The sequence below is a fragment of the Parasteatoda tepidariorum genome, chromosome 3 (genome assembly GCF_043381705.1).
Source record: "Parasteatoda tepidariorum isolate YZ-2023 chromosome 3, CAS_Ptep_4.0, whole genome shotgun sequence".
NCBI classification, from domain to species: domain Eukaryota; kingdom Metazoa; phylum Arthropoda; class Arachnida; order Araneae; family Theridiidae; genus Parasteatoda; species Parasteatoda tepidariorum.
The window spans coordinates 66,819,596-66,842,027 of NC_092206.1; the positions used below are offsets into that span (position 1 = coordinate 66,819,596).

Genomic DNA, 22,432 nt, shown 5'->3' on the forward strand with positions numbered 1-22,432 from the left:
AAAAACTATTTAATGAGTGTACAAAAAATTACACCTGAAGGAATAAAATGAATTTTTTAAGTTTTTGCAAAAATTTGGAAGCTTTTACGCTGATGAAAATAATTTTTAAAGCTTAGTACGATCGTAATCATTATAAATGTATGAGAACCTTATTTATTTACTATGCAATGTTTATCTAGGTTTAAATTAAAGCAACCTACTTCAACCTTAAGTAGAACTTTCAAAACTTTGATTTTATTTTGAATTTCTTTAAAATTTTAATCCTAACTTATTTCTATTACTCTTTCATTTTTCTAGTTTGTTTTTATAAAATTTCTTGTGCATTAGCAACTTTTTAAGATTGATAAACTGCAATTCATTTTTTTAAATAAGTGCATGCATTTAAGATGGATTTATTCGTCATAGCAAACTATTTTGCAATCATACATACACTCAGCATAACAGATAAAATTATACTAAGTTTATTGCAGACTTTTATTTTGTTTTTCAAAAACGTTGTTCAGTCATTTAATTTCTAGTCAGTAATACTTAGTCATTTACAATCTTTTTTCTTCTTTTTTTGGAAATATGGAAAGATGCCTGTTTAAATTACAATTGAATTTTATGGACAAAGTTTTGAGTTAAGCCTTTTTTCGTAAAATCAAAAGGAAAGAAGCATATTTAACCATATCATACTGTTGATGTCGAAAGTCCAATCCTTTCTCAGATGATCAAAATTGAGATGGCATGTCGTTGGATCATCTTCAGGAATGTTTCCCAGACTGGCGCTAATAGCCCATTGTCTAGCTCTAGTGCGAAGCAAATAAAGTACTACTACTGCTATGTTGAAAGCTATAATTTTTTAAACAACCCCGCTAGTCAATCATTCAGTAGATCATGAATACGTAAACTCTTGAAAATGTCTATAACTTTTTCAAAAAGTAAAAAAAAAAACAATAATATAAGTGTTAAAACAAAAAATAACAGGTACGATTAACTATAATGTATGGTTAAGGAGTCGATGTTGAAATCGATGTGAATTAAATTAACGTAAATAAGGAAAAAGTAATTAATTTCCTTTTCTATGTTGAAAAAAAAAAGAGTAAAGACTGAAAAGTTTCAAGTTATCCTCACTAAAATTTTCTTTTTATAATGATATTGCAAACAAGTTACCTATTTCCATTTTAATGGACATCAAGGCATGAAAACTCCCAAACTTTTCCACAAAATATATTTCCCCGAATGCACAATTAAAACACACAAGCGTATGTAACTTTTATTAATCAGCTGACATTAGCAACATCATATCTACATCAACACTTTCCTTTTAAGCATAAATCGGAAGTATTATTAACAAGTAGTATTATTAGTAGTATTTGAAGTATTATTAGTATTAAGCACAAACAAGCATTAACGGAGTTGTTTCGAATTACTCATTGGTTGTTTTGCGCGAATAAACATTAATGGAGTGATTGTAAAACATTATTATTAAACAAAGAAGTGCTATTATTTTGTACGCCTTTCTTTTTTTCTTCCTTTAGGACCGATTATAAGTCCTACCCCATATTTTGGCAATTTTTTATAAACTTTTTAGAAGGAATTAATTCGAAATTTTACTATTTTTCTATGAAATATTTACATGCCTGGCTGGGAAAGATTTTTCAATCCATCGGTTCTTAACGACCCACTCTTTTGTTTGGCATTTTCTTTAAAAAAAAAATAGATTCTTGTCTTTTTTTAGTTACAAATAACAAATATTTAAAAGAAATTAAAGCCTTGCATTAAAATGGCGACCAACTATAGCCAAGAGGAAAATCTTGAAAAAAGAGCGAATCGTTAAATGCCGTTGAATTGTAAAATTAGCTAATGGGGCATTTAAGGGTAAAAAATACAATTCACTATCATAGTTTTGTAAATTAATAGAATTTTCGGAATAGAATTTCCAAGCTTTTCCAGGCATTTAAAAACAAATGTTATAATGTTACCCTTTTTCGATTTTGAAATTAAGCTAAAAACTCATGTGATGAGAAGCACAAACCTGTATTCTTCCTGTTCTTTTTCTGAGGTCGGAGCGACTGAGCTAACGGAAGCCAAATTACCCATCAAACTGAGGTGTTGAATATTCGGACATGCTCTGGCTAGAGGAGGGATGAAGAGCTGGATGTCAGAGATGAGATTATAATTTAACGAGAGAACCTTTAAGTTGAGCAGCTTGGGAAAAAGTGTCGTGGATACGATGAGATTGTGATCCAGTATCAAAGTCTGTAACTGAGTCATTGATCTCAATCTTCTTACATCCCTGGAAAAGGAATTAAATTTGAAACAAATGTTATTTCTGAAGTTGCTAACTTTATGAGATTTAAGCCAAAAATTTAAATGGATGCTAACTATAAATTTAATTTTTTTAAAAAATGAATTCATACAAACTTTAGTTTGTTTGTATGCTTTTCCGAAGATCCGTGCATGGAATTGAAAGCCTTGATGCAAGAAACAAAGCCATCAGACCCAGTGGCGTATTTATGGTAAGTGGGGCAATTTGCCATTGACGCATTAGTCGTAAAAGGGCGGCAAATTGTCTAATTTTTTAAAAATGTTATTGTACTTTTACATAATTATTATTTATTACTATTATGAAATTTTAAATATTTTGCTTCTATTTAGTTTTAGCCGTTGAGTAATATTACCTAACAAAAAATAAAATTGACCATCAAGCAAATCCTTAAAGTTGTCCATTTACCTCACACTAGAGCTGCACAATGGGCCATTGGAAACGGTCTGGGAAAGACCCCTGAGGATGATCCAAAGATATGCCGTCACAATTTTGCTCCTCTGCAGATGGGATGGCTCCCCCGCTTCGGTAGCCCGGCTACCAGTTCACGAAGTCGAGCACTTTACGGTGGAGCAGTTTAACAAGGACCAATACCGCACACTCTCTGGTCTTACGCATTCCGATCCAAGTGGTCACCCACCCGCACACTGACCGCAGTTAGTGATGCTAAACTTCAGTGATCTGCTGGGAACATGGTCTTAATGGTCAGTTCACTGCGGGACATTCTCAAATGCTTTCCTCCAGACAAACCTCTATCTTCTTCTCAAACGCCCTATGCTAAAAGTCAAGCTCAAACATTTTTCTTTTAGTTTGGGTTACGCATTTTGTGTGTTGTTATTTCCTGTAACAAAAGGGATTTTTTATTAAAAGTAACCGTGGAATTGGGAGGGAGCGTGAAAGTCCCTTAATGGCTGGAGAAGATAGCATTTTATCTAGGATATGGTAAGTGGGGCATGCTGTGTGTCCAAGTGGCACATTTATTGAGACACCTGATAAATCCACATTTAAGCAGTGCATTCACATGCTGGAGAGGAATGATATTAGATATGCAATCAATGTTCGAACTAATCGAAGCAACTATAATATTGTGTCTAGTCAAGAATGTATTACAAAAATTGGAATAACCTGTTTCTTGCTCCAAGGACCTAAACTATGCTCATAAGTTTTTTTTTCCCCAAAGGAATTAACGTATATGATGTTGTGTGTCCAAATGTCATTGAGTAAGGCACCAGGTAAGTCCCCAATTAAGCTTTGAATTTAGCACGCTGGAGAATGCTAGATTTGGGCTCAAGTCTTTAATCAATTGAAACAACTATAATATTGTTTCTAGTCAAGAATGCATTAAAAAATTGAAATTGTCTGTTTCTTGCTCCAAGGACCTTACTTATACACAATTTTTTCCCCCACCAAATTAAATAAATTATGTAATGCTCCGTGTTCAAATGATATTGAGTGCGACAAATCCTCAATTAAGTTCTGAATTTATTCTACTGGAGATGAGAGATATTAAATATATTGTTTAATTTTCGAATATTATTACCGGTAGTCAAAAATGCAATAAAAAATTGTCTCTTACTTTTTTCGCGTCACTGATTTTTTTGAATAATTTTGGATAGTAGTATGAAAAAATTAAAAGCATAATGCTTCGTATAAACTGTGTTATTTATTTTTCGAATTATACCAGATTTCTCTTTTTACTTATTAAATTAAATTAAATTAAATTAAATTAATCAATGAATAAAAAAATCTCAAAAACTGAAGTCGTAAGATACTATCTGATTAAAAGCAAATGATGTTTTTAATCAGGTAATACATCCATGGTTTATTTCTTTCTTTCTTTTCGTTTGTTTTGTTTCAATTTTCCAACAAATTGATAGAAAAATAATTTATAAAAAACTATTTAAAGAAACTCCAAAAAGATATTAAGAGACAAACGGAATGTTCAATTAAAGCTTAGAAGAAATTGTTGTTATAATCCTCTTTCTCGCAGATTTGTTAATTATTAACTTTTAATTACTCTTATATCAATTAAATAAATATTTATTTGACAGACCTTTTGAAATTATTATTTTGTTCCTAAAGCTACATCTTTTTGAAAGGACAATTTTAGTCCATTTTTCGTCGAAATGTACCTGTTTAAAAACTTTTTATATTAAAGGATGAGGGCGCTTAAATGTTACAACAAACTTTTAGGGGAGTTAGAGCACATCATTAAGATTAAAATTGTATAGGAACCCATGCCCGGATATGTCGTCCTTCACCTCTAGGAGTGCTACCCTGTTATGAACTGTTTCTTCATGCGCATTTAAACAGGCTACAATAGGGAAGCGTCCCTAGGAGCGTACGATGGCGTTTCCGGGTATGCAATTTCAATCCTGGTGATATGCCCTTACTCCCTTAGAAGTTTGTCGTAACATTTACGAGTATAACGTTTTTAACTTTCGCCTTACAACGCTTCTAAACTCGTACGTTTCGTCAAAAAATAGACCAAAAATCCTATTTCAAGAAAAAAAAAAAACTGAAGTTTAGGGGGGAAAAAAATTTCCGATTTGAATCGGTCTTCCACCATGATTTTCACAACGAATCTTTAATCTAAAAACGTGTATACTCGTTATGAATCCTAATGGAGGATTGAGAATTGTAACTTAGAAAAAAAAAGTTCCAAAATATTCATAGAATCAATAATCTTTCTTAAATATTCACCTTAAAATTCTAAAATTATTTAAATACACAAGGAATGAAATAAGTCAGGCTTCTGTTCTAGATTAATTTGGATATTTCAGTTCATTTTTTCCCCTAACATAGCAACAAAAACTCATTAAATATATTTATTTCCATTGCATATTTTTTGTATCTTTAATAAGCTTTTTCTCTCAAAATGTGATAAACGCTCTTAGAATTAAGGTTTCATTTCGAAATTCTTTGTGGAAGTCGTCTAAATTTAAAAATCAAACAGTTTTAATAAATTCTGCAGTATTTAAATTCTGATAAATTATTCTGATAAATTCAATAAAATAAATTCACATCAAAATAGACAAAGTTATATATTTTTTAAAATAATTTATAAAAATTATATTCTGATTCAAAATTACACTGGGGGGGGGGGCGATATAAACTTCTAGCCAACAAAAGAGTTTATAGAAGCCTTAACTATATTTTGCAAACAAATGCACGCGTAAAACTGTATTATTACAACTGAAAATTTATTCTAGTAGTAAATGCAATTTACGTATTTTGCTTTACTGGATTGCAGATATTCTATTTAACAAAGCAATTAAAAAAATGCAGAATGTAAACAAAAAAATGCAAAAACAATATTAGAGCTTTTTGAGTAATTAAAACAAAAATAAAATCATAATTGAGTTGCCTAATTAAATTGATATCACATTCTTGTGCCTTTTTTGCATCAAAATTCCAAAAGACCTTTCAAATAAGTATTAATTTAATTAATATAAGTGTTATTAAAAGTTAATTAATACAGGCACAAGAGGGATGATTATTCCAACAATTCAACCAAATTTAATTAAGCATATTTAATTATTCTGTTTAGATCTTACCTTTTTGGAGCTTTTTAAAAATAAGTTTTAATAATTCATTTTTCTAACATTTTGTTGGAAAATCAAAACAAAAAATAAACTCCAAATGTATTATTTTAATTTCAACACTAAAGGAAGAGAAATTTGGTAAATTTTGTAAAATAAATAATTTAGGTTTATACAAAGTTTTATGTTTTGAACATTTATTTTTAACTACGATCCAAAATTATTCATTAGATCAGTTACGCGAAAAATGTATTTATTTTAAAATGAAGCGAAAATAATTTTAAAAAATAAATCACACTTCGGAGTATAGAGTTCGTAAATTATTTATAACTTCAAACTGAAATCTCCCATAAGATTAGTTCCGTAACCAAAATTTTTTTTTAAAATTGAAAAGTATATTTTTAAAATGTAATGAATGTAAATGTAATAATTGATGTAATTAACGTATTTAAATGCAAGTCACCTAACTTAAAATAGAGCAGCACGTTTTCAACTTTTTTTTAAAACTAGTTACGCAACCAAAAAGTTTATTTTAAAAGTAGAAAAAAAAACTTATTAAGTTTTCATGTAATAAAATAAAATTATGACGAATTGGAAATGTGTAAAAAAGTAGCATAAATTAGTAAAGTAGGAAAATTCGAGCCACTCTTTATTGATTTTCTAATAAAATACAGAGAAATACAAAATATATGCTAATTAATCAATTAAATATTTTAAATGCATAATCAGTTTTTCTGTATGATAAAAGCAACGAATCTTTGGAGAAGTAATGCCAGTCAGTTAAATCCGATTAAATTGCTTTTGATGCATCGAATCCTACCTTCAACGCGATTGACTTCGATGATAATTCGTCCGATGTTAAAATATGCCATCTCAAATATTAATTTGTGGAAATAATAACGTTTATAAATTAAACTTCATTTTTATCGAACATTCTGAAATATACGTATTAAGTGTGGTGGTTAAAAAACATCGTATAACTACTTAGAATTATCCCTATTTTTTTAGTTTAATGATGAAAGTACAAACAAATTCTTCGTTCACATTTTTTATACGAAATGTTTGAAAATTACATTTCAAATCACGCACAACTAAGTATTTCTCAAGAATAAATTATCTTAAAAAACATTTAATGCTTTATTTCATTAAACAAATATTTTAAAGAGCAAAATTAAATATATATTCAAGAAAATAAACGTTAAAAATTACTCCTAAAATAAGTCCTTTACAGAATCGCTTTATTTTTTATGTTTACTTTGAGAGCTATTTTTTTTACTATTTTTCAATTTAAAACAAGATTCATAATAGATACGGTTACAAATTATTCCACAGAAATTGTTTTGAAAATAAATTTTCACCATTGTTTGACATCCATTGTTTTGAAAACCAATTTTCACATGATTGAATATAACTCTATTTTTTCTACATTTAGAAATCAAATCAAGATAAAAATAGCTTAAACGTGTTTATTTTTTTAAATAAATAACGTGAAGTAAATAGTAAAAGAAATATGTGAAATGAGTCAGTACGTCGTCCGGAAAAAAAGATTTAGTGATACAACGCCATTTTGGTTTTCAACAAATCAAAATTTGAAATCATCCAAATATTTCACTGGTGGCCTGCGAGACTATGAGAATAAGTGTAAAACAACGTTTACATAATTTGCTATTTAATTTTTTACTCTAAAGACCACCATAAAAGAAATGCGAATAGAAAGATAAAATTTATTCAATATTTAAACAAATACATGTTATGAAAGTAAAATTTATATTGAAAGTTATTTATGTTATCATAATTTAAATCCAAGTTTTAAAAAAATTTCTTTGTTATAAAAAATGGAAAAGGAAAACTTTTGTTGAATAAAGAAAAATACATTTGAAAAAAAATTACTTTTTGGTTCTAATTTAAGACAATACTCAAAAATTTGTTTATTTATAACAATATTTTATGGATTTAAAATAAATAAAAAAAAGTGTGTTTTATCAGATTCGTTCTTTAAAAATCATGTTTACTATTTTCATGCCCGAATAGATTATTACATAAACTTAAACCTATTTTAAAAAAATAAAAAACAATTCGAAAAAAAAAACGAATATTATTTTCCGAAATCAGTAAACAAACTTTGTTAAGTATAGGAAAAGAAGATAAATAAAATTAAGCTTTTTCGATTTAAGAGTTTAATTAATAAAATTCAGCATCTCCCTTTGTTTTTACGAACTTAAAGTTTCCTATGTAAACGCAGTTCCGGTCTGGTTTAATGAATGCAGCATTAGGCATAATTTTTTAAAATCTTGAGTCCCTTTTCTTTAAAAAAGATTGGAGTTTTTTTATTAACTTGATTTAACAAAAAGAAAAAACATTAAATTACGCTAAAATTCTTCGCTCCTCGTATTTTAAAATATGTAATTAAAGACATTAGTTTAAGCACGTTTCACTGCATTTAAGAGGGAAAAAAAAGACTTTTAAAAGTGGTTCACTGATTTAACCAAATAATAAATATTGGATTTAAAAAAAAGTAATAAAAGAAAGTAAATACTTTTTGAGCTCCTGCATGCGTAGTATTGAATAATATTTATATTTCTTTTTTATTTAATTAAAAGAAAGCATTCAATTAAAATGTTAAAAATTATATAATTTGTTATGTTTTCTTTGTTTTATAAATTAAAAAAACTAGCTTTTACTTTAGACTTACTTTATTTTATAACCGGCAGTGAATGGACGATCCCATTCTGAGTTTAAGACTATTAATGCTCAATGTAATGCCGTCTAATTTTGGCATCCAAGAGACAAGGGAACTCCTAGATCAAGAATCGGGAAAAACTAGCTTTCTTTGAGGAATTTTTGATGGAATTTGCCCGCATTTACGTTACACGGACGACAACTTTTCACTGTTAGCCCAACGGCCAGGGGATTCTAACCCATGATCCGTCTACCCCTGAATGCATTTTATGCCGGCACTGTGATCAACGCGAGTTAGAAGCATAATTCATATCAACCAGCCGACGCTGAGATTTGAACGTGGGCCACCTTATTGGTGGGCGAAAGCTCTATCCTCTGATTCACTGCGACTCTAATTTAGTTTTTTTTTCTTTTCTTTATAACAGTCGTTGAACAGTCGACCCAATATTTTGGGTTTACGACTACTAATGTTCAACTCTAACAACTAATGTTCAACTCAAACAAGGCTACAACTAATGTATCCTTGTAGTTTTGAACCCAATCCAGAAGACAAGGGAACTTCTGGATCAAGAAATGGGAGAAATTTGTCTTCGTGGAGGACTTTTTGATGGAACTAACCAGCATTTGCGTCACATGGAGAGGAAGACCTCGAGAATCTCCCACGGTTAACCAGACGGCAAGGGGACTCTAACCCATGATTTGTCTACCACTGAGGATATTTTCACGTCAGCACTATGGTCGGTGCAAGCCGGATGCGGATTCGTTTCGACCAGCCATCACTGGGGATTCGAACCCGGTTCACCTCATTGGGAGGTGAACGCTGTATCCCCTGGGTCATCGCTGCTCAATTTAGACTTATTGAAATTATCTAATGTTTTTGGTGAAATTAAGTAATTTAGTAATGTTTTTGGTGAAATTAAGAATAAACATGGTTTCATAAGTGATAAAATTTGATAAAATTTGGTAATTTTAATATGATACCTCAGAGCCTGGCATGAAAACCATTTATTCGATTAAATTTATTTGTCAGTTTTGTATTTTTTCCTAAATATGGGGTAATAAGAACTATAATTTTTAAAATGAGAATTTTTGAAGAACCGTTATCATATGAACAAAAAAAATTACCAATCGAATGGTATAAATACCATATATTATAGCTTTATTAACCAGAATTATGCTTTTATTAATTTTATTATAATTTTTGTTGTTGTTGCCAGAAATGTAATCAAGTTACAGTACAGTAATTTTACAAGAATTTTTTCGCCGTGTGCTAATCACAATTTAGTTTTTCACAATTCTATTGCTCTAAACTTTGTATATAGTTCCTTTTTAAAACAATAAATGTAAAATTATTTTTAAAATTCTTAGTATTTTGCTTTTATTAACCAGAATTATGTTTTTTTTTTTTTTTAACAAAAATGTCATTACTAGCCAGTGCGGTTATTTTACCAAAATGTTTTATTTGGGGGGGGGGAACCAGAATCATGTTTTTTTTTTATACCAGAGATGTCATTACCATACAGTACGGTAATTTTACCCGAATTGTTTTTAAATTTTTATTATTTTTAAAAAAATTATAATTATGGTTTCTTTTTTTACCAGAAATGCCATTATCATTTTTTTTTATCCATTTAACAGCTAATCTGTGGCAACTAATTTTATTATGCCACTAGTGTTTCATAATAATAGCCCAAATGATCTATTAACCAAATTAATCTTATTATGCAATTTAATAACCAAATTAATCTTATAATAACCAAATTAATTTTATTATGCCACTAGTAGTTTATAATAATAGCCCAAAAGATCTATCCCTAGGCAAATATTTAGCATTGCCATAGACAAGACAACTACAACAACAAATGATCTATCCTACACATAATTCTAAGAACATAATTCCTCATTTCTTTCCATAGAATTTCAACCACAGCACAAACCTATACTATCGCAGTATTTCTTTCAATGCATCCCTACATTTATTTACATCAACACACACTGGGTATAGAATATAAGTAAAATTTATCTGCTCATCGAGTCTTATCCATTCTCTTTCATCTTTCCTGATAAAAAGATAAAAGAGTACATTTCCTTCCGATCCAACTCCATATAATATCACAATTCCTGACTTAAGGTCTCGTCTCATCTCCTCGTGTTTCTTGGCGATTGATAAAGATAAAAGATGACAGCCCACTTCCAAACCACCGCTTCTGTTCTTTGTTTCAAGAATCCATATCCATGCATTGAAAAATACCTAGATATTCATTTACTTAGTAATTTTTTCGTCAAGAAATAGACACGAGAATTGCTTTCATAAATAACGCAATTTCATAGTTTGTTAACCACATAATGCTATAAACTGTTTTTGTTCTTTATGAAGTATATTTATCCCCTACTCACTGCATTCATAATTTTGTTTTAAAATTTGTGGAATTTTGAAGAGCTATTGCTGTACGGACCACAAAATAAAACGATACAATAAATGGACCCCCCTTAATTACTTTCGATCAAATGTTAGAATTTTTATCAACTAAGAATACGGAGAGCTGCCAAGACAGAGATAAAGCGTTCGCCTTCCAATGAGGTATCCTAGGTTCGAATCCCAACGGTGGCTGGATTATACGATTTCTGCTTCCGGCTCGCACCAACCACACTGACATAAACTATCCTCAGTAGTAAATGGATCATCCGTTAAAAATCCCCTTGCCATCAGGCTGACCGTGAGAGGTTTTAGTGTTTTTCCTCTCCATGCAACGTAAATCTGGGTTAATGCCATCAAAAAAGCCTCCACAAAGGCTAATTTGTCTCAATGCTTGATCTAGGAACTCTCTTGTCTTCTGGGTTGGTTCCAAAATTACAAGGCTTTAGAGTGGAACATTAATATTCGTAAATTCAGAATTGTGTCCACTGTTCAGCGTTGTTTATAAAATAAAATATAAAATAAAGATACTAAATATGCAAGATTGGTTAAAGGAGATTATCTCTACTATAATGATTAATAAATACTGATGATATTTTGAATTAGTTACAAAGGCAAACTTTCGTACCTTCCTTGAATAAATATAACTTTGAAACTGTTTTCGACAGATTTAGAATTTTGACTCTCGAAATGGGAGGGGGGGCATCGATATCGTGAAAATATGGACAGTTTTGTTAAAAGAGCAGAAAAGCGACCTAAGGTTTGAGCCCGTAATTTTATTTTTTATATATTTTGAAGTATTTTTAAAATAATTTACATGAAACAAAGAAAAAACAAAAAAACATTTCACACTACCAATCTCGTTTTTCTAAAGATAATTTCATACAGAAAAATAATATTTTATAATTGGATTTTTATAGATTAATTTAGGAATAATTAATTGTAATTGGGTATACAAATTTACACGTCATTCTATATGACAAAATCCTAAATTCGAATAGAATCGGTCAAGCAGTTCTTGAGAAGAAAAAAAAACTATTAAAATACGACTTTGCTTTAATTTTTCCAGTTCAAATGCTGTGAGATCGTATTTGTCATTAAAAATCAATTACATTTAAAAAATTCAACCATTTATATTCTTTAATCAAAAATTGTTTTTATTAAAATAAACAACAGAAATTAATAAATTAATAGAAAATGTTTTTTGTTTGGTCTGATAAAATACTACAAATAATATTAACGATACAGAGACCTAGAATAACACATTGATGGCGCTAGTTATAGAACTGAAACTATCCTTAATACGCATTTACTACATTATTATTTGGAACAGTTAACATTTATGCTCAACTTTATATATATTTGTAGGCCTTTTCATTCATACTAAAGATAATTCTATATAATTTAATGAAATGTATATAATTTATATTCTATATAATTTAAATTATATTTCATTCAGTTTGATTATACGAAGTAGGTATTTTATAAATAAGTTAATTTAAGTACATTAAAATCGAACTACCTTTAATACTCAATGCAATTTCAGTTTATAGCTTTAAGGAATACTATTTCTTTCAGTTGTAATTTTTTTCTAGATATAAGTTATATAGATATATAAAAATAATATTTTTATATATTTCTTTTATTTATTTTGCATTTTTTTTCAATTGTTTTTCATATTATCAATAGGAAAAAAAGGTTTTTTTAAAAAAGTGTTAACTTTAAGTATATTGTTACATTTTAATTTGCTTTTTGGTGCAATCCCTTGAATAAATGTAAGTATTCGTTAAAAAAGTTTTCCAATTTTATTCATCAAACAATTTTTTATTAACTTCAAAATCTTTTTATAGTGTGTATATGTAAATAAATAAACGATATAATAGTGCTATTATTATTATAATATTGATTATGAATTAGGGCTATTATTTATAAATATGATAAGAATTTCAAAAATTATAGGATAATACTAATAAAATGACATTAGAGAATATTTTTTTCTTTTTCTTTTTTTGTTCCATGAGATTTTTTTTGCAACTCTTGCAAAATCGTTGTCGTCTCTGTATCGTTCGTATCGTCTCCGTATCGTTGTTTTCAAATCCTCAATCATTTTCTCTCTCAAAGCCACAGTTTTTTTAAATGTTTTATCTGGTTATATTTTGTCGAAATGTACAAGTTTAAAAACGTTTTATACAGCAGAGGGTCGTGTAAATATTGCAGCAAACTTCTAGGGTACATCATCAGGGCGAATAGGAATCGATTCTCGAAAATGTCGTTACATCGTCACGCCCTTATGATAATCTGTTTCTTCGTGTGCTTCTGATTAGATCATAATAGAGAAGCGCCCCTAGCAGCGTACGATGAAATTTTCGGGAATGGGCTCTTTTGCAATTTTTATCCTTATAATATGCCCTAACTCCCCAAGAAGTTTATCGCAACATTTACTTGAACCCTTTATTTTGTATAACGTTTTTAAACTTGTTTACATTTCGACAACAAATGGACTATAAATGGCAATTTTTAAAAAAAATCTGTAGCCGTAGAAGCAAAACTAATTTGAGGATGAAAATTCCTACACCCGAATTAGGGAAGATCAAGTATCTATATTGATACAACAAAAAAATTGCTCCTTAGTGTAGTTTTTCATATTTGAGATAGTTTTAACAAGCAATAGGACAAAGCACGCAGTCGAAGCATCAAATTACTTTACATAGCTTAACTTAAGCAACTCGCTTTTTTTGAAGCAGAATAATAGACTGTAAAATCCATTCATTAAAAAGAATAAAATGCACTAGGAAAACTGAAGAAGTTGCCCGCAAGAAATAATGATTTTTGTCCAATTAGTTTGATCGCTAATAAGCCCCTGTTACTTCAAGAAAAAACATGAACTTTTTTATTTTATTTTTACCATCTAATGAATACTTCAACGTTAAAGGGCGTATAAGAAAGAAATAGTCATTGTTTGCAAAGTAAAAATATTTAGATTTTGCACTTAAATCTCAGTATTTTTACTAAGTAAATATATAGAATGCTAATTTAAGTAAAGTTTTTAATACTCATTTAAATCATGCTCAAAAAATAAAACAAATCTGTTCACTATTTCACAATTTTCATTAGGTAAATTGCAAATATTAAATTCAATGCGAATATTAAATTCATTGCAAATATTAAATTCAATGCTAATGAATTTCAATGCAAATATTGAAAAATTATTTTTACAGTTTCGAAGCAACGAAAAAAAATGGTTGTCAAAAATAACTATTGTTTCAGTTGTGAACATTTTTTATGATATGGATTTAAAAAGAATTATTATTTTGGCATTAAAACAAGAATAAAATTAAAGACAGGTATAAATAGTCATATTAAAACTTGAGTAATTGTAATTTTGGTTAAAAAAATGTATCATAAGAACAATTTTATGATGATCGTTGAGCAGCACTTCGGATCAGTACACTGTAAAAAATTCCGGATCAAATTACAGTAAAAAGTACTGGCACCCTAAATGCAGCATCCGTAAAAAATCCATTCTTACCGTAAATACCATTAACTTCAGCGATACATATTTAATTACCATGATTGAGCGATTCTACAAAAGTATTGGTGTAAAATTTACGGCAAATCAGATATTTTGTTCTGTAAAATTTTACTGTAAAGTAATGGCACCCTGACGCCCGGTAGTTTTACCGTAATTTGATATGTAATTTTGAATTGAAAAATATTTAAAAATTAATATTTTTGTTAGAATGATCAATGTGTATTTTTAAATAATAAAACAATTCTTCTTTAGAAATTTTAATTTTTTTAAGCAGAATTCTGTTGTAAAAGAAAAATTTTCGATAAAAAAGACAAGTGAAAGAAATTCAATGAGAAATTTACGCACAATAGTAAAATTCTTCCCTAACTGATATGAAAACGTGATAAGTAAAATGAAATTGGTTAAAAAAAATTGCGCATTTAATTAATATAATGAATATTAGTTATGTTCATCCGAGCAAATAATGCCAAAATCAAGAAATAAGCAATTTTTTTTTTAAATATTTGATTACATTAGATTTAAAAAATTTAAAGTTTTCTACCATATAAGATTTTTACAATTCATTAGCCAATTACTGACATTAGTTGTTACATTAGCCGTTTAGTTTAGATTTAACTGCTTTGAACCTTTTGCGATCGAACTAACCGTGGGAGATTTTCGAGGGTTTCCTCTCCATGTGATGCAAATATGGGTTAGATTCATCATGTTCTCAATGAAAGCTAATTTTCCCCAGTGCTTGAACAAGGAGTTCCCTTGTCTTTCGGTTTGGGTTCAAAATGACAAGGCTANGTGGTGGCTGGTAGATACGAATTCTGTTCTCGGTTCGTACTGACCACAATACAGACGTAAAATATCCTAAGTGGTAGACGGATCCTGGATTAAAATCCTTTTGCGATCGAGCTAACCGTGGGAGATTTTCGAGGGTTTCCTCTCCATGTGATGCAAATATGGGTTAGATTCATCATGTTCTCAATGAAAGCTAATTTTCCCCAGTGCTTGAACAAGGAGTTCCCTTGTCTTCTGGTTTGGGTTCAAAATGACAAGGCTATGGAGTTAAACACTGATAGTCGTAAACTCGAAATTTGGATCAGCTGTTCAACGCCAGTAATAAAATCCCAGACTAACCATAGGAGGTTTTCGTGGTTTTCCTCTCCACGTAAAGCTTATAACATGGTCTCCAACGCTAATCTCTAAGGTTAGTCTCCATGTACGACCATGTAAATGTGGGTTACTTCCATCAAAGAGTCCTGCACAAAGGGTAGTTGGTCCCAATGCTTGATCTGGGAGTTCCCTTGTCTTCTGGATTGGGTTCAAAATTACAAAGGTACAGACTTGGACAGTGTTAGTCGTCAACTCAAAAATTGGATCGTCTGTGTAACGACGGTCATAAAATAAAATATAATCTTTATTAGATCAATATTGTATACAGTATTGTATATAATATTGTATACACAATATTGTGTACAGTATTGTATATAATATTGTATACACAATATTGTATACAGTATTGTATATAATACTGTATACACAATATTGTATACAGTATTGTATATAATATTGTATACACAATACTGTATTGTATTGTGAAAATACAATATTGTATTGTATTGAAAAAATAATATTAAGTTTAAGCAAGTATAATTTATTCTAGTAAAAGATAGTTTAAAATGTTTTAGATCTAAGAGAAACAGTAATTCACCATTCAAATTCTTTTAATTTACAAAATAAATCATTGATAAATTTTTGAATATGAATGAAAAAAAGATTTCAAAACTTTTTTTTTTTGGATTTTGAATTTTAGTTATAATCCTAATAATTTAGCAGATTTTTTTAGTATTAGACTGTTTCTTTACAATTTAAAAATACCAAAATATATTTTTACTTGTGATTAGAGCACCAGAAAAAAAAAGTTTCTGAAAGGGACACCGGTTATCCATCTAAAGGGTTGAAAATGATATGTTAAATATCCCTGAAATTACTACCCAGTAAATAAGATTGCACGAATAAAGTGTTTTGAGGTATAGGATATTTTTTTTTAATGTCTTCTCTTGAATTGAAGAAAACCTGTTTATTCCTCACAGGTTTTAACCACGACTGTTTCTTCGAGATTTTGTTTTTCAATCATTTTCGTAGGAGCTTGCCATCCCTGATCGTATATAATCGCATGATCAATCTGAAAAAATAATACTGAAACACACTAAAATGGAAAAAATTATACTTTTAAATTAGGCAAGTTCAGGCATCTGTGTGTCAAATTTAATCAAGGCAGGAAACGAAATGAGGACAAATGCTTCATGTGGTTATGAAATGAACTCCTATGCCATGTACTTTTTCTGATACCTGAACTAATGCAACAGAGAAATGCCTAATGAGTTTCTTCTCCAATGGTAGAGAATATAAAATCGCGAAAAGTTTTTTAGAGCATATCAAAACGTTATACGAAATGGCAACACAGTGGCAATAACGTTTTTATCCCCACCCTACGGCAAAAAGTTAAGCTAATAGTTAGATAGATTAGTTATTATTATTCATAATCGAATTTATGAAGTTCTTCGCAATCGTCTGGTTATTTGTTTTATTTTACTTCCATGAAATGCTTAGATGTTAATTTTTAAGGAGGCCACATGTTTTTTTAAGATATTAGTACATTTTGTAAAATAAAGTATGATTTCTTTTGAATATTTTAATTTCTTATCTCTCTTCTTTGTCCTTATATTTATTTCAATGCTGAATTAAATGCGTTTTAACTTGGATAAATACTGACATTTAATTGTTTTTCTGCTTCTCTTATTTGCAAAATGCTTTGTTAAAAAAGAAATTTTTGAATCAAATTTTGAATGAAATTAAATTTTTTTGTTTCTTTGCATATTGCTACGATATCTTTAATAGCATCGTAACTTAATTTATGTTTTAATTTAGTTTATTTAGAATAAATTTTTTATTTCATTTCCTTTTTCTATTCTTAAAGTAGAGAGTTAAGATTAAATAGATTTCCAGTCCTACTCCATTTTTGTGGAACACCTGTTTTGGAGACCTTTTTCTGACCTGTTTTATGCTTCCAGTACAATGAGATACCTGCAAGTGACGGAGTGTGCATATGTCGTTCCTGATTGGTTGTTGAAATGTGCCATTTATTTACGTTAGCAACTGTTCTTTCCATTCTATTTCGAGTTAGCCAAGCCCGTCAAGTACCAATTCTCTTAAGTGACATATGTATTCTATATTTTTACACAAAGATTCCTTCACTACATATTTTTTACTTAACACAAAGGCAGGCACGAAGCCACGTAGGACATAAACAAACTAATTATGCATCCAAGCTGAAAAGGTACACAAAATAGAAATGTGTCACGATTACAATNGAAAAAACTTGGATGGAAAGTAGAACATGCTCTACTATCGTCCAAGAAGTTGGACCAAGTTCTTGGATGTTTGTTTACACGATCCAAGCTCAAAGCAAAACAAGTTTCCATCAATATCAATCAATCTCTGTCCAAGAAATTGGATCGTCTAAACAGGCCTTAAAAGACGTAGGCGAGAAAGAATTATATTTCAATAAATTCGATTTGCGATAGGGCACTGTATTTAATTAACTTCACGTTAATATACATTCTAACATATGTAGAGAAATTTGAACACGTCATTTTGTTACAAGCGATCAGCTGACGTCATAGGTCACATGTGTGGGCATCCGTGATCTTCTTCTTGAAGTGCAATTACCCAATTGTGGGAAAAGTGGGATTTCCACTTTCTTTTGACCAACTAGGGAGTTAATGCGTGAGAGGATCATTTGAGTTACTCTTTTTTATTCAGGATTGGTTAAAAGAATTTAGTTTTGATTGATTTGTTCTTTACTCTTGATGACTGAGTTTAACTTTTAAGGTGTGGGCTTTTGAAGAACTGTAAACAGAGGTTTGGATAGGGTAAGGAGAATTGAATGAACAGAAAAGTAGAAAAGTTGATTTAAAAAAAAGAAATCTAATCAAGTAAATAGAATAGAGATGGGATTGATAAAAAAAAAAATGCAGGAAATAAAAGGTGCGTAATTTAAAAGAAAATAAAAGAACAGTACTGCCGTGCATTTGAAAAAACAATTTGAGTGCCTCACGGTAGATTTGATTTCGGAAAAAAATTGCTTGATAACAATTTTCTTTCCTTTGCGAATGCTAAAATGGATATTTGNAATAGAGATGGGATTGATAAAAAAAAATGCAGGAAATAAAAGGTGCGTAATTTAAAAGAAAAAAAAAAGGACAGTACTGCCGTGCATTTGAAAAAACAATTTGAGTGCCTCACGGTAGATTTGATTTCGGAAAAAAATTGCCTGACAACAATTTGCTTTCCTTTGCGAATGCTAAAATGGAATTTTGTTATAATAAAATGCTAAAATAGAATTTCTCAATTCAATAGAATAGTATAATTAAAACAGAATAAAACAAAAAACTGACAAATTTAAAAAAAAAAATCGTTTGTGTTAAATAGCTTATCATAAGAAAATGTCAAATATGTAAAAATCTCAATTTTGAATTTTTATACGGATTACGTTGATTATTGCACGGCAGAGTACAAGAGTCAGTAATAATATCTCAAAAAAATGGTTAACTTCTTTACATTCCTCTTTGTCATTCTCTTAGCGTGTTTATACTTTTAATTAATAAAAATTCATTTTGTGTATTAGTCATAAGAAATTTAATACCGTCACTTTTCTTTGTTTTTTTTTAAAATTTAAATTAAATGCATGTTATTTCTATTTTTGTGAAATTAATTCTCTCACCTTTGTCGCTTATTTACAGCCTTACAATATTTCATAGTGAATGATATTTCTGGCTAGACAAATGTATAATGCAGATACCTAAAGCATGTTAGGAAGGGAAAAAAAGACTTTCTGCAATGGATGGCAGGACTTCTGTATTTATATCACGAAATTGGCAACAGATATTATACTCTGACAGAGGTTCTTTTTTATTTATCATCTCCGATACTTTCAAGAAATCCGTCAGAGAAAAATAAATGAAAGTGTTTTTCGAATTCGCTTTCTGAACTCCTGTGAAGAAACAAACCTCTTTTTTACACGATATTTATAACTTGTGAAATAAAATAAATAATATTATTAATGATTCTTCAACGCAATATTGTTACACTGTACAATAGCTTTGATAAAGTGATATATTTTGCAAATGCTTTGACGTACGTCATTTAATAAAATGTTTTGCTTCTCTTTCAATAGAGGATTTGAAATTAAACTGGATCCACGGGATGGGTTAGAAATGTTTGACTTACATTCTGAACACGATTTAACTGTCTAAGGTTCATATATTCTGAAAAAACTTAAGGTAAAATCACGTAATGCTGCTTTGAATTAAATTGAATGGTGGGCTAAGATACTGACTTAAAACCTTTTTCTTACTTTTTTTAGTCTCATTTGTTTCGAACTTTTTATGTTTTGATATTTTTTAAGCACGTGAGATAGATGATGGGCATTGCCATTTCGATAAAAGTAATCCAAAATAAAACATATAGGGAGAAATTATCTCGTATTCTTATTTACTCGTAATAAATGTAAGAATAAAAGCTTAAAAAATGTACTAATAATTAAGTTTGAAATTTCACGCATTAAAAAATAGTCATGATGTGTGCCATTCTACCTTGAAATGGGGAGGATCTTGCATGTAGAAAAAAATTCTGGGGAATTTACCATACTACATAGTAATGACATTTCTGGTGGGGAAAAAAACGCAATTCTGGTTAACAAAACCGAAATATTCCATTCATTTGATAATTTTTCCGTTCATATGGTTTTATCGGTAATTATAGCTTTCAAAATTATAGCTGTTCCAACCAAACATAAAACTGTAAAGTAAATTTTCCTAAATAAATGGTTTTTCGTACCATGCTCTAAGGTAGCATGATTGAGATTTCCAAATTTATCCATATTTGTCAAAATTTTCACATATTTAAAATCATATTTTCGTTAATTGTACCAAAATCATTACCAAAGCGCTTTGACAAAAATTTTCGAGTTTTTTGGTGTTCCTACAAAGCCAAAAACACGGTAAATTTTACCATATTCTGGTAGTTTTGACCACATTATTTCCTCAGTGTGGGTTGAAGTAAACAAAACACTAGTTAATTTCCACATTTTTAGATAGAGCGCTAACCGCTGTCTCATCCCGTCATACGGTGCAAACGGCAAAATATAATATATTGAAGAATATATTATTCAAATAAAAATATATTGAAGAACTTCCAGAATGCTTTATTATGAAACACAAATGGGAAACAAATATTTTATTTTATAACACTTGAGTGGAAGCAATAGTTCGTCAAATATTTTGTCAAATATTCGTCAAATGTCACGCGATTTTGTGACGAAAAGATAGTTAAAAATAACGAGATACAACTCAAGAGTTGCCGAATGGGGGAAAAAATTAGTTTTATTACGGAGAGTTACGGCTTTTTCCATTATTTTTATTTTAAGCTTTTTATTAGCTATACCAAACAAATAGCATTAGTTTGTTCAAAATAAATTGATTTCTAATGTTATGGATTTTTCTTTCTTTCTTTTTTTTTAAATTCTTTCATTTTTCTGTGTTTTACGTAAGTACTTAACTCTTAAAGTAACTTTTTCTTGCGGAAGAAACTATTCAACCCTAAAGACTTTCGAGTTATTAAATTCAAGGTTGTTCTATTAAAAGAACGAAGGAACTGTCCTATCTGAGAAGTTGATAATTACAGTGCTGAAATGTGACATGACTTCCTAGTGAATGTTAATTTCTCCCTTCTACATTAATCAAATTATACTGTAGGATAAAATAACAGATAAAATGATAAAAGTTTGAATTGATGAATCCTAACATTGACCGAAATTACATTTGTAATGTTTATAAACGAATTTATAACTGATTAAAGGTTAAATCATATCATATGAAGCCTATTAGATTAACAGTTTTCATACAAAGTCAAATAATCAGCATTATGAACAATGAATGCAATTTAAAAATCGCACTAATTTTCGACACGTTGATGAAATTTTATCTAAAAGTTGAGATTATTATCTGTATCTGGGTAATTTTATCTGTAATAATTTAATGTTAAATATTTCGTTTGACATTTGCACACTTTCCTAACTTTTCCGCACAAAACCCAGTAAATTTAATGGTTTTTGGAGATGTAATGTTGTTGTTAAGGGTAATTTTTTTATGTTTTGCAACAGCTATGTATTAAAAAACTACTACTTATTGTTTACCAAACTAATTGGATGGGAAAGCTAATTTTGAACATGGGCAAGATGGCTTTCTCACACGGAGAAAAAAATCCTATGCAAAATTACCATATGCTTGCATGGTGAAGACATTTCTGGTAAAAAAAAAAACGCCATAATTCTAGTATTTAAACCATTTATTTGATAATTTTCTGTTCATATGGTAATGGTTCATCGGAAATTCTGGTTTACAAAATTATAGTTCTTATTACCACACATTTAGTAACAAGAACAAAACTGAAAAGTAAATTTAACCAAATAAATGATTTTTATGTCATGCTCTGAGATATCATGATAAAAATTACCAAATTTTAATACACTAGTGGGCTGCGCTCCCTGCTCACTAACCCCCGAAAACTGCTACGCAATCTTATATGGTTTGCTTCGCAAACTAAGCTCGCTTCGCTCGCTACTAACTTAGGTGCATTGCAAATACACGAAATTCTGAGAATTAAAACCAGTCATTAAAATTCATATAAGAGCATTTTTTTAAAAAGAAATTACATATTTTTAGTAAATACTAAGTCATTAAAATAAATTTGAATTCAAATAAATGACATGTAATTCGTTAAACCTATTAGAAATGTGCTATAGTATGAAATCTTAAAGCGTAACAGCACGGCTGAGACTCTTTTTTCAATTAATAACTAATAACAATAATAAAACAAATAAATTCGTGATATAAATCAAAAAT

The 22,432-nt window shown here is 29.4% G+C and overlaps 1 protein-coding gene across 1 annotated transcript in view; it reads right to left on the reverse strand.

Moving 5' to 3' along the window:
* The window catches only part of LOC107454405 (leucine-rich melanocyte differentiation-associated protein), a 70,042-nt gene that overhangs the window by 44,698 nt on the left and 2,912 nt on the right, over positions 1-22,432 (reverse strand). The window contains exon 2 of the mRNA XM_016071600.4: positions 2,018-2,278. Within this exon, the coding sequence (XP_015927086.1) occupies positions 2,018-2,278 (261 nt within the window). The remainder of the gene's footprint in view (positions 1-2,017; positions 2,279-22,432) is intronic.